This window comes from Coregonus lavaretus (genome assembly GCF_964263955.1).
Source record: "Coregonus lavaretus genome assembly, chromosome: 36".
NCBI classification, from domain to species: Eukaryota; Metazoa; Chordata; class Actinopteri; order Salmoniformes; family Salmonidae; genus Coregonus; species Coregonus lavaretus.
This window is the reverse complement of record NC_140023.1, coordinates 11,457,198-11,470,610: the sequence shown is the minus strand read 5'-3', so window position 1 is coordinate 11,470,610 and position 13,413 is coordinate 11,457,198. Positions and strand designations below refer to the sequence as shown.

At 42.4% G+C, this 13,413-nt stretch overlaps 1 protein-coding gene across 2 annotated transcripts in view; it reads right to left on the bottom strand.

Moving 5' to 3' along the window:
- Window positions 1-10,112: 10,112 nt before the first annotated feature.
- LOC311110907 (phosphatidylcholine:ceramide cholinephosphotransferase 1-like) overlaps window positions 10,113-13,413 on the bottom strand; it is a 33,045-nt gene continuing 29,744 nt past the window's right edge. For both annotated transcript variants that reach the window (XM_084153535.1, XM_084153536.1), the window contains exons 4-6: window positions 12,767-12,920; window positions 12,101-12,267; window positions 10,113-11,991 (exon numbers count right to left, since the gene is read on the bottom strand). In XM_084153535.1, the coding sequence (XP_084009661.1) occupies window positions 11,815-11,991; window positions 12,101-12,267; window positions 12,767-12,920 (498 nt within the window). In that variant the 3' untranslated portion in view covers window positions 10,113-11,814. The remainder of the gene's footprint in view (window positions 11,992-12,100; window positions 12,268-12,766; window positions 12,921-13,413) is intronic.

Here is a 13,413-nt window from a genome sequence, read left to right as displayed (position 1 = left end):
GGGAATCGAACCCACAACCCTGGCGTTGCGAGCGCCATGCTCTACCAACTGAGCTACTTGGGACAGAAATATATATATTATTTTTTTATCATGGATCTCTTGGAACTGCCTAAGGGCCCACGTCTCGGTCTGAGACCACATGTTGAGAGCCACTGTGGATTGAACACTTAGCTAACTAAACTAGATCATTACTCAAACTGTCCATTACATACAGTACATACAGTATGAGACAGACGTGTCAATTGAAGCCGCCACTATATTCCACATGACCATGAATGATCCATACAGAAGAGCAGCCAGCTACAGTTACTATGATGCGTTGAGTTAGAGAGCATTTCATTATAGACCAGGCTGCATTATCTAGGTGACACTCTGACAAACACGCTCTGACAGGCGTCACTGGAGACCAGACAGACATTCTGACATCTGCTCAGACACTGTCAGAAACATGTCCCATTTCCACTCTCCCCCAACCAAAATAAACCTGCTACGAGCCAGAGATGAAACCCAGAGCCAGAGATGAAAGTAGCCTTCTGGGTAAAGGATGATGTATGGAAGTCACTTTCCTTGGCACCATAAGATTGTGGAGGACAGGAGCATGTTTAGTTTCACTGATGCTGAGAAGTGTCTCTACTGTAAGACTTTGAGTCTACTTACTCTGTCCAGGTATAAGCGACATAAGCGGATGCTTAGCCCCCCCCAATTGTAATATATATACCCTATATATACAAAAGTATGTGGACACCCCTTCAAATAAGTGGATTCGGCTATTTCAGCCACACCTGTTGCTGACAAGTGTATAAAATCGAGCACACAGCCATGCAATCTCCATAGACAAACATTAGCAGTAGAATGGCCTTACTGAAGAGCTCAGTGGCTTTCAACGTGGCACCTTTTCAGCAAGTCAGTTCCTTAATTTCTGCCCTGCTAGAGCAGCCCTGGTCAACTGTAAGTGGTGTTACTGTGAAGTGGAACCGTCTAGGAGCAACAACTGCTCAGCTGCCAAGTGAGCACAAGCTCATAGAACGGTAGCGCCTAGTGCTGAAGCACTTAAAATCGTCTGTCCTTGTTGCAACACTCACTACTGAGTTCCAAACTGCCTCTGGAAGCAACTGTTCGTCGGGAGCAGCCAGACACAAGCCTAAGGTCACCATGCGCAATGCCAAGCGTCGGCTGGAGTGGCGTAAAGCTCGCCGCCATTGGACTCTGGAGCAGTGAAAATGGACGAATCTGGGTTTGGCGGATGCCAGGGGAACGCTACCTGTCTTCAAGTGCAGTCGCTTTGCACACTCTTGGCATTCTCTCAACCAGCTTCATAAGGTAGTCACCTGGAATGCATTTCAATTAACAGGTGTGCCTTGTTAAAAGTTAATTTGTGGAATTTCTTTCCTTCTTAATGCGTTTGAGCCAATCAGTTGTGTTGTGACAAGGTAGGGGTGGTATACAGAAGATAGCTCTATTTGGTAAAAGACCAAGTCCATATTATGGCAAGAACAGCTCAAATAAGCAAAGACAAACGACAGTCCATCATTACTTTAAGACATGAAAGTCCTGACCTCAATCCTATAGAAAATGTGTGGGCAGAACTGAAAAAGCGTGTGCAAGCAAGGAGGCCTACAAACCTGACTCAGTTACACCAGCTCTGTCAGGAGGAATGGGCCAAAATTCCCCCAACTTATTGTGGGAAGCTTGTGGAAGAATTTCAACATTTGGCTGTGCATCACCAGTTTTTACGTTTTTATGTTGTGTCAGTCGCTGACAGTTACTCAATAATCCCATGTCAGCTAACATTTTTTAGAATGGTAGATTAGTCTAGCGGCCAACTATCTAAACTTGTAGTAATCATGGTTGAATTACCGACCGGGGGGCACCCATTGATCGTCAGATATCATATTCAAAACTGCAACAAAAAAAATGGTGGCCCCAGCCCCCATCAAAATTGTCCATCCCTGCTCTAGACTACAGAGACACATACAGTAGAAGAATAAGAACACAGTGCAGATGGTCACTAAAGTATCCCCATGGAGGTTTGGACCCACAAATCCTATTTTCCCATCACAGCTTCTTTCCAGTCATCCATAAATAGATCTCACTCTCCATTAGTTCTCCAAGAACGTGCTCCCAGACTAAGTTTGGTATTATGTCTTGAGAATGCACTACTACTTGGAATAGAATTGCTTTGTGAACTCCCCCAGCAGAGTGTTGTTTGCCTTGGCAGCATCTTGGTGAAAGGAACGGCAGAGCTGACATCGCAGTGTAATGGCTTCATCTAGGATGTTTTAGTATTGGTTATTCTGGCCATGATAGTATCAGACAGGGTCAGGGTCTGGTTATGTAATTGTACACACCAGTAGTTCGTTTGTGACACATGTTGATCATGTTGTCATTGTAGCATTGTGTAACAGCGCACTTTTATGTAATCTTTGTATCATTCAAGATGATTTGCAACTATGAGTGTACACAGCATAGCTTTGAGATGGTAAAATGTTGGTAGATGACTTGATGACAGTGGACAGTAGAGTGGCCAGATTGGAGGACAGACTGACCCATTCTGCAAAGTGCACCATGCCAGAAAAGACACCATGTCCTTGTGGACGGTTTCTCTATACATCTCAGGTCTTGCAGCTTATATCAAATCAAATCAAATTGTATTAGTCACCAGGGGCGGTGTGTTCAATAGGGCGATATGGGCGACGCACTGCCAAACGGGAAAAGGAAGGGATTTTTTTTCTAATCAATTATATCACGGCAACAGTAGTTATCAGTGTTGTAATCTAGACGTGTCTGGTCTGATCTGCCACTAAATGTCCAATCAGGCTAAAGTCGTGCTTCAAATGGCCACCCCCCCTTTTTGGGCGATTTCAGTCAGGTTGAAAATCGCCCAGAAGTCTGTCATAGACTCCCATGTAAAATCTATTTTTTTCAAATTTCAGAGCTTTCAATACAATCTCTATGGGTGTCTGAGGGCTTGCACTTACGCGCTTTCGTCATACGTAACGTAACCATGAACGTAACTAAGAAAAGACCGGGTAGCAGCCTCAATCAATTCACTACTACTGTAAAAATGGCTAGCCTTCAGTGCAACTCGATTGTGTCTTTGAAATAAGTTCCTTTTTGTCGGCGAACAAATCAAGATAAATTGGCAACGAAACAATTAGGACCTCCCAGACCAAATTTAATAATTCAACAGGTTTCTACTAAAGGCGGAAAGTCCTACACCCGAGGATTTTCCAAAAATTGGTACTAACGAAAAAAGAACATTGCCACTCAACTGGATGAGGGATACAGGCTAGCTGTCCGCCGCCACAACGATGAGGTTAGTGTTGATAATCACAAGTTTACTGGAGAACTGAGACCAAGTAGAGACTTTGGACAGGGTGGATATGGTATAATAAAGGCAGTTTATTCAGAGGTAAAGATATCTGGAATCGCGTGCACGGACCCGTTCGTCAAACTCTTAGGGAGCTATACATTAAGCCCCATTACTTACCATATCAGATAAGAGAAATTGCTGCAGCTACATATATTTTACATCCTGGCCCTACATAGTTCACTATTTGCATCACTTACCAAAATATTACATGTGGTCATATATGCTTGGAAAGTGGAGATGCCATAGAACGTCAAAAAAGTAAACATTGCTGGAGACACATTGCCGTTTTGGAGAAGACATCGCGTTTGCTAGCGAAGAGATTTGTTGTGGCAAATGAACTTGGGCTGGGAATTGCCAGGAACCTCACGATAAGATATATGCATTGCGAGTCTCATGATTCTATACGTATTGCGATTCGATACTGTGATTTTATTGCGCACCATATGTCTGTTGCAGAGGGATCAGAAAGCCATGAGAACGAGTTTTGATCAGTCATGGAAATAAAAGTGCTGAAAACAAATTGGCTCCCAATGTGAAAAGATTGAGAACAAGCTATGAAGGAACAATAATGGTGTTTTGGTGCAGGTACAGCCAACTAGCGCTAAAATATTGCGATATTGTCAATACAGTATATCGTAAAGTATCACTATGTAACTCGATTTCTTTCACCCCAATCCCTCAAATTAACGGTAAATAACTGAATTGTTTGCCCCACATTTAGCTAAGATGATTAGCTAGCCAGCTAAAATGTTTTATTTAGTTAGCAGTCGCATCTACAATAGTTTACTGTCAATAACATGTCTCCAAAAATGACGTGGTGTCTCCAATTGTGTTGACATTTGACAATTGCGATGCGCATCCATGAGTATCCACTTTCTGTAGCTCAGCTGGTAGAGCACGGCGCTTGTAACGCCAAGGTAGTGGGTTCGATCCCCGGGACCACCCATACACAAAAATGTATGCACGCATGACTGTAAGTCGCTTTGGATAAAAGCGTCTGCTAAATGGCATATTATTATTATTATTATTATCTGAAGAGAGCCCCGAAACATTGTGTGCAGACATTTTATGCAATAAATGAAGTAGGTTGAATCTAGTAGTTCTGATCTTCTGATTGGTCCTGATGAGTTGGGCGAGGTCCCCTCCAGGCTACTGTTACTGTTGCATTGGCTCTGAGTCGGGTTCTCTGTCTTCAAATGTTCAGCCTAAGAGAGGGGATTTTTGTGTGTGTGTGTGTGTTTAACAGTGATGATGATGTGTGTGTGTGTGTGTGTGTGTGTGTGTGTGTGTTTAACAGTGATGATGTGTGTGTGTGTGTGTTTGTGTGTGTGTGTGTGTGTGTCCTCAGAGCAAGAACTCGTGAGTTGGAAGAACTGAGAGGCCTATGGCGTGGGTGTTGTCCTTGGCTGACAAGATAGGACCCTTTTGTCCATTGTTATTGGATAGGAACAGAACTTATAACCAGCTCCTGACCTAAATAGATCTTAGCACAACATTTTACTCAACATATCATATTCCATATTCACTATAACAAATATATTTACTACGACATTAGCAAGAACCGCCACATCCTCAGCCGGCTAATCCAGTGTGTGAAGTTTTGCGGAGTGTTTGAGTTAGCTTTGCGAGGCAAAGATGAAACTGAGGGCTCCACCAACCCTGGTAAGCCAACACTTTTGAGATCAGTCAATAAATGCTTCTGGTATTGACTTATATGCTGCCCCTGTCTTCATGTTGTTGCTGGACATATCTTTTTTAAAATGTGTGTAGGTCACCTAAATCATCAGAAAAATTGCCCCCCCTGAGAATTTTTTCAGGAGCCGCCACTGTTAGTCACATACACATATTTAGCAGATGTTATTGTGGGTGTAGCGAAATGCTTGTGTTCCTAGCTCCAACAGTGCAGTAGTATCTAACATTTCATAACAATACACACAAACCTAAAAGTAAACTTGATGATTGCGCTGGAGGCGTGCATGGCCACGCAGTCATGGGTGAACAGGGAGTACAGGAGGGGGCTGAGCACTCACCCTTGTGGGGCCCCTGTGTTGAGGATCAGCAAAGTGGAGGTGTTGTTTCCTGCCTTCACCACCTGGGGGGGCGGCCTGTCAGGAAGTCCAGGACCCAGTTGCACAGGGCGGGGTTCAGACCCAGGGCCCCGAGCTTAATGATGGATGTACAAGCCTTCATTCTAAAGTAGATTCACTCTCCAAAACTCTCAGAGACCATGATCACTCTGGCCCAGTTATTGAGTCCCCCTCCTCTCTCATTAGACTGTGTAGTAGTGTGTGGGAGCCAGGCTTGGCTGGCCAGCACATTCTCTCCAGACTGCCAGTAAATACTTGAGATAAATATAATCTGCAGCTTCTTTCATCCAGTGAATAACACTTTAGGGTTCTCCAGCTTTTCACAAGCCATTTGAATTACACTGGAGGTTATGCAAACTCCCCATCATCTAGAATTTAGGGCACTTACATTTAGGGCACGTACAGGTAACGGCCAAAATAATGGGAACACTTGAGTAAATTAGGGATACAAAGTATATTGAAAGCAGGTGCTTCCACACAAGTGTGGTTCCTGAGTTAATTAAGCAATTAACATCCCATCATGCTTAGGGTCATGTTTACAAAATGCTGGGCAGGCCGTTATTTTGACTACCATGGCTATGCCCACATAGAATGACAATGCCCTCATCCACAGGGCTCGAGTGGTCACTGAACGGTTTGATGAGCATGAAAACAATGTAAACCATATGCCATCTCCGTCTCAGTCACCAGATATCAACCCAATTGAACACTTATGGGAGATACTGGAGCGGCGTCTGACAGCGTTTTCCACCACCATCAACAAAACACCAAATGACGGAATTTCTCGTGGAAGAATGGTGTCGCATACCTCCAATAGAGCTTCAGACACTTGTAGGATGTATGCAAATGCCGTCCTGTACCTTGTCCCACCACCCTGCATTATTGACCTCTGCCTGCCCTGACCCTGAGACTGCCTGCTGTTCTGTACCTTTTGGACTCTGATCTGGATTACTGACCTCTGCCTGCCCTTGACCTGTCGTTTTGCCTGCCCCTGGTTCTAGTAATAAACATTTGTTACTTCGACACTGTCTGCATCTGGGTCTTCCCTAAAACGTGATAGCCAAGGTGCATTGACGATGTTCTGGCTCGTGGTGTCCCAACACCCTATTAAGACACTTTATGTTGGTATTTCCTTTACTTTGGCAGTTACCTGTACATCATACTCAGTGTTATTATTACCTCAAAGAATAGGGTTGTTCAACAATAAGGTCTACATCTCTGGTCCAAACAAATCCATACCACACCCATTATACACTACATACAGTACCAGTCAAAAGTTTGGACACACCTACTCAAGGGTTTTTCTTTATTTTTACTATTTTCTACATTGTAGAATAATAGTGAAGACATCGAAACTATGAAATAACACATGGAATCATGTAATAACCAAAAAAGTGTTAAACAAATCAAAATAGAGTGCGCAAAGCTGTCAAGGCAAAGGGTGGCTACTTTGAAGAATCTCAAACAAATAAAAATATTTTTTGATTTGTTTAACACTTTTTTGGTTCGTCGGGAGCTTCATGAAATCGGTTTCCATGGCCGAGCAGCCGCACACAAGCCTAAGATCACCATGCGCAATGCCAAGTGTAGGCTGGATTGGTGTAAAGCTTGCCCACATTGGACTCTGGAGAAGTGGAAACGCGTTCTCTGGAGTGATGAATCACGCTTCACCATCTGGCAGTCCGATGGACGAATCTGGGTTTGAAGGATGCCAGGAGAACGCTACCTGCCCGAATGCATAGTGCGAACTGTAAAGTTTGGTGGAGGAGGAATAATGGTCTGGGGCTGTTTTTCATTGTTCTGGCTAGGCCCCTTAGTTCCAGTGAAGGGTAATCTTAACGCTACAGCATACAATGGCATTCTAGACGATTCTGTGCTTCTAACATTATGACAACTGTTTGGGGAAGGCCCTTTCCTGTTTCAGCATGACAATGCCCCCGTGCACAGAGCGAGGTCCATACAGAAATGGTTTGTCGAGAATGGTGTGGAAGAACTTGACTGGCCTGCACAGAGCCCTAACCTCAACCCCATCGAACACCTTTGGGTTGAATTGTAACGCAGACTGCGAGCCAGGCCTAATCGCCCAACATCAGTGCCCGACCTCACTAATGCTTGTTGTTGAATGGAAGCAAGTCCCCGCAACAATGTTCCAACATCTAGTGGAACGCCTTCCCAGAAGAGTAGAGGCTGTTATGGCAGCAAAGAGGGGAACAACTCCATATTAATGCCCATGATTTTGGAATGAGATGTTTGACGAGCAGGTGTCCACATACTTTTAGTCATGTAGTGTACATAGAGATTTACACAATCATTACAGAGGAAAGCCCATAGGTAGTGCAAGTACTGCATGTTGAAAAGTTATGAGAATATTTGTGTAATTGCACCCCCTTCAGTGCATTGCAACATTTGCTCCCACGGTCACAGTGGTTCCCAAACTGTGGGGCATGCGGTCGACATATGTGTATGTGACCAATAAAATGTGATTTGATTTGAGTAGCAGCAGTGGAGTCTTTGACAATGTATTTATTTTTTCTCCATAGATTTTGTTGTAATGTTTGAGTCACTCAAATATCACATGAACGCATGCACAATAGACATGGCAAAATGTATAGAATTGCAGGAAATAAGCTTTAAACCTGCAAAAATGTTCACTCCGCCAACAAGAGGGGTGAGAACAGTGTGTGTGCCCATAGAAATAGACATGGTGTACACGCACACGGGGGGGGGGGGGGCGTGGGATGCTCCCCCCCCCCAGTGAAAAGTTTGGGAACCCCTGTGTTACACCATTCTTCGTCGGGGTGGGACATAAGACCACAACAATCTTGGGTTCCGTCTGGCCACAGCTTCCAATCATGGACAGAGGACACTGCTAAAATGCTGAATTAATAAATTGTTTTATTTGAAAGCCTACCAGATATAATTCTCTGTCCTATTAATTTATCAAAGCTTACAACCATCTGGTATACACAAAAAAAAAACATGACAAATTGTATTGTTGATTCACACAAAATAAACATACATAATTACATTAGCTGTCATTATTCTAAAATAAAACAGTTTTTCCAGCTTAGTTTGCAACCATGGACTAATTTCTCTCCCAAACTATGGCCAGGATACAAAAATGTGTTATATTTATCAAGGCACATATTCCGACTTTCACTGCCCAGTTTAAGTTAGGTATGTGCACTTCAAGTCAAAATATGGCCCTTAATGTGTGTGCATCAAATATCGAAGGATTTCAGAAATGGTTCAAACATTCCACCACTACTGGCTTCCTTTTTAAGACAGAAATGTCTGTATTAAAGGGCTAAGGGGAATATCCCCAAACTCCTCTCATGTTACAGCTATAGATGGCTTTAGAGAGGTTTACATCAATAAGCCTACATAGACATCTGATCTGCCATTCACATTCATAAACTTTTGACATAGCCGAAGCTGTCAATAAGATACCAGCAATGTGTCTGTCACATGGGTACATGCTAAACTCATTATATTAAAGTACATCAACTTTAGCCATAAACATATGGTCTTATACCCCTTCAACGAAGGTGTCCCAACCTTTTCTTTAGAGGACAACCACCGCTGCCTCCTTCTCAAGCTAAGAGGCAAAATTACATTTGTCTTCAAGACATTCATCATTAGAAGAAATAGCACATCAATTCAGCATTCAAATGATGTCATCAATATCGATTTAGTACTGCTACTCTTTAGGACACCAGAGGAAAACATCATGACATAAAAATGTACAACAATGATTAGAGGCTAGAACTCTTTTTAAAGAGTAAATACAATTGAGGTCCATTATATTAACCTGTCCTGTCTCACCATTCAGTTCCATTTAACTGGGCCATGTTGCATGTTTTTCATAACAGAAAGTGCCATGTTATTACCAGTTCAGTCTCTCCAGTCAGACAGCTGAACTGAGGTCATTTCTTAGTCTCGATCCAGCTGTACTACAGAGAAAACATGTTGTGCTGTTGGAATGGTAACACAAATCATTTTAAATGCACAAGTGTATCGAGGACCATTAGAGACCATTTTCACATTCATGGTAATCAGTACGTTGTCTGTTGTGTGGATGTGTCCGTACATTAGATCCCCAGTACTGTGCAATTGGCCCCTATCGCCCACTTGATAACCCCATTAGCTTTGTACAATTTGTAAGCTTCTTTAGTAGGTAGTTGTGACTAAAGTATTTTTGGCATTGCACAAACTTGCCAGCCAATGTAATTCAGGACAGTACCAATACATGATCGTAATTACCAACGTCCCCTTTCAACCTCAAGTTAACCTCTCAGAAACTTTGCCTCAAACTTCTGTTTTTAAACAAGTCAACATTCAAAAGCCCTATACATTTGTCAAAGTTCAGAGATGGCATTTCACCACTGAATCGCACTAAGATCAACATGTAGGTCAATAAGAGAGATAAATACCCCAAGAAGCTTTTCTTTATCAGTAGGGCCGGGACGATACCAGTATCACGATAATCCTTAGTATCGTGGCAGGGAAACAAAACACGAAGTGGAATTAGTCTCAATCACTGTCACTTTATTCTATTGTATATATAGCCTCCCTACTGTCACTTTATTTTTACTTCTGCTCTTTTTTTCTCAACACTTTTTTGTTGTTGTTTTATTCTTACTTTTTTGTTTAAAATAAATGCACTGTTGGTTAAGGGCTGTAAGTAAGCATTTCACTGTAATGTCTGCACCTGTTGTATTCGGCGCATGTGACCAATAAAATTTGATTTGATTTGATTTGATTTGAATTAACTTCTTAAGGAAAACAGTCCTAATGTTGGAAACATACATCATTATGATGTCATCTATAGTCACATGTATTTATTTTCCAAGCTATAGCACAAAATTTGTTACATACTGCAGGTTTTTAAATGGACCGAAGACGTGGTCTGCTTCGGGTTTTCATTTTTGCAAAGGAAAACATATTGCGATACTGTTGTCGTCCCGGCCCTATTTATCAGTAAGACATTCTGGCAGGCTGCATTCAGGAACACACTGCTCTATTGGCCAAGTCTACAACAGCCAGAAAGATGCATTGTGGGTCTGTATGGAGAACACTGTTTGACAAAAGAGGGATTCAGTATCTCTTACAAAGACACAACTCCAGTTCAGTCCTTGAGATCCAGAGGGTTTCCTGGTTTTCATCATTCTTTCAAAGTTAGCAACTAATCTAGACCTTTGATACAAGATGATTAGCAAGCCAATGAGATTTAAAGTCTTAATGACATGTTAGAGGACTGAACACCCTCTAGGACCGCAGCTATGCACTACTGTCTTGCAAGGACATGATTGGAATAGGATTGGAACAAGATTAGAACACGGTCAAGACTGGCTAAGGGTCATTCAATTATTAGGACATTACTAAACAACTTAACGGTCCTTCAATAACTGCTATAACAGCACCGGCTATGGAAAAAATAATTATATATGAAAACATAAATAAATAGACAGGACATTTCACTCATCTCACTGTTTTTGGTTTTGGGAAGACTAATTACCATACAAGGCTGGCATTATTATTCTTACATTCATTCGAACAAGACTTGAATGATCATTTGGAACCGCCTCATGCCGATCTTGTGGGCAGCCAGACAGACATGCGCGAGGCAGAGGAACACAGACACATAGTACAATCAAGCTAAGGAAGGCACTGGAAAAATTCTAAATACCACAGATTCTTCTGCTTTCAGCATTCAATCTTGAAAAAGGTAAAAATCTAAAAATATTTTTTGGGACATTATTTGTTTTGAAAAATAAAGTTGCAATTGTTAGAAAAAAAATATTTTTTTGCACCATTGCCATGTTGTAGTTGACAAAAGTAATTTGTTAAAAAAGAAAAAAATGTTTTGCATCTAAAACTCCCCCAGACAACGTATGGCATTTTGGTTATCAAATAAACATTTCAGTGACCTGATTTGCACTTGGTAGACCTTATCGGACCAGAATTGCTCCAATTATTTGCAGAGAAAAAGAGTCTAAACTACTTGTTACAGCCATGGTCAAAACGAACAAAAATAATTGAAATATAATATTGAAATATTAACCAGATCTGCTGCAGACAACGCAGCAATTGCAAAGTGTTCCAAGAAAAACATACATGATCAAAGTAGTGCGCTACGTTTTCAAAAACCTTTTCCAAAATACAATTATTTGTAGAGCTAAAGTAAGACTACGGTCACAGTGCTAGCCAGGACAGGGATTTTTCTGATATGAGCCCTACAGGTCAAGGGAACAGCACTGGCTTGACGACATGCCACCATCTCCCATCTCTTTCAGAGGATCACAATTTCAGGAAGTCTCTCACTCAGCTCCCACCCCTGTCACGCGACCTGGGTCACTGGGTGTCCACTCTGCTGTACTTTACCCCCAGGCTCCACGGAGACGATCGCCATGAACACGGCAGCTGATAATTTCGAGGGACAATGCCCTTGACGTTCTCCTCAAAGTACTGGAACAGTCGAAACCACCAGACTCTGGAGAACGGGTTACTCTGGGACTTCTCTTTCAGCGCCTGAATGAAAACACAACAGAGAAAATAAATACAAGTAGAATTGTGCCACTTAAGCTAAAATAAGCTACATTAACATTCGATAATGGAGACAGGCGTGTTGGCTCCCCACCTGCTGGTTGGCCATGGTGTGGTACCACCAGAAGAGACGTGTTGTGATGAAATAAGCTACCACCACGTCCACAGTATAGTGGTCATGGGCCAGCAGGATGCAGAAGATGCCTACCGCACTCAGAGTCCAGCAGAACCAGTGGTACCACCAAAACCTCTTAGGGGAATCTGACAACAGCGAGAGACAGTGAAGGGTTAATGGAATATACAGAGACATTATTTTGTTTCAATAACCAACAATGAAATGCATTTACCTAACACATTGCTTTGGAACAAACTATGTAGTCTTTCAAACCAGACTTCCACAACCATCCACTAGATGTCACTGCAGCATAAAACACGTGGCTAATGTCACAACAGTACAGTTCAACAACATCATGTGACACCACTGTTTACACAAGACATTGGCTTATCTCTCTATTGCTTGAGCAAGCCATTTCAGAAATTCTAAAACCTTTGTATGAGCAGTGGAAAACAGCCAACTGGTCATCTCAGATTGTGAAAGAGAAGAGAACAGAAAAATGGTGAAAGGACAGAGAGACGTGCTAAGCTTATAATGATAGAGTAAAGTGATGGTGTTAGCATGACGGTAAATCTGTAGACTACTTTAACCCTTTGATAAAGAGATAGGTTAGCGTTAGCATGGTTGTGTCTATGTAATACTTACACTCTTTGATAAAGAGATATGATAGCGTTAGAATGACTGTGTGGCCACTGTACAGGTAGTCTCCACACATCGTGTGGGAGCCGGTGATTGACAGGCCTCCCCCGGCGATCAGCTTTATGATCCTCCTCATCTGAGCCTCCCAGTTCCCAAACAGCTGCAACGACACACATACCGTAATGTGTCAATTTGACATGTCAATCATTCAACAATGTCCAGTCAGCTAGTCACGTCTGTGTGCGTTCTCCATTATGTATGCTTCATTTGAACTCAAATTGGGAACACAAAAGACAAGCTTTGTGGATCTGATACAGCTGGATTACTCAGTGTGACTCAACCAAGACTATATTAGCACGTGTGCGCGCACACACACACACACACACACACACACACACACACACGAGGGAGGAGGGAGAGAGAATGTACACACTGGGTAGTACACACACATGCACACACAAATACACACATGCACACACATTCACACACAAACACATTCACACACAAACACATGCACACACAAATAAACACACACACACACACACACACACACACACACACACACACACACACACACACACAGCAGGTCTCTGTGATGGAGGACAGCTTGTGCAGATTCAGATAGAGGTTTAGAACAGGAAACCAGGCCCAGG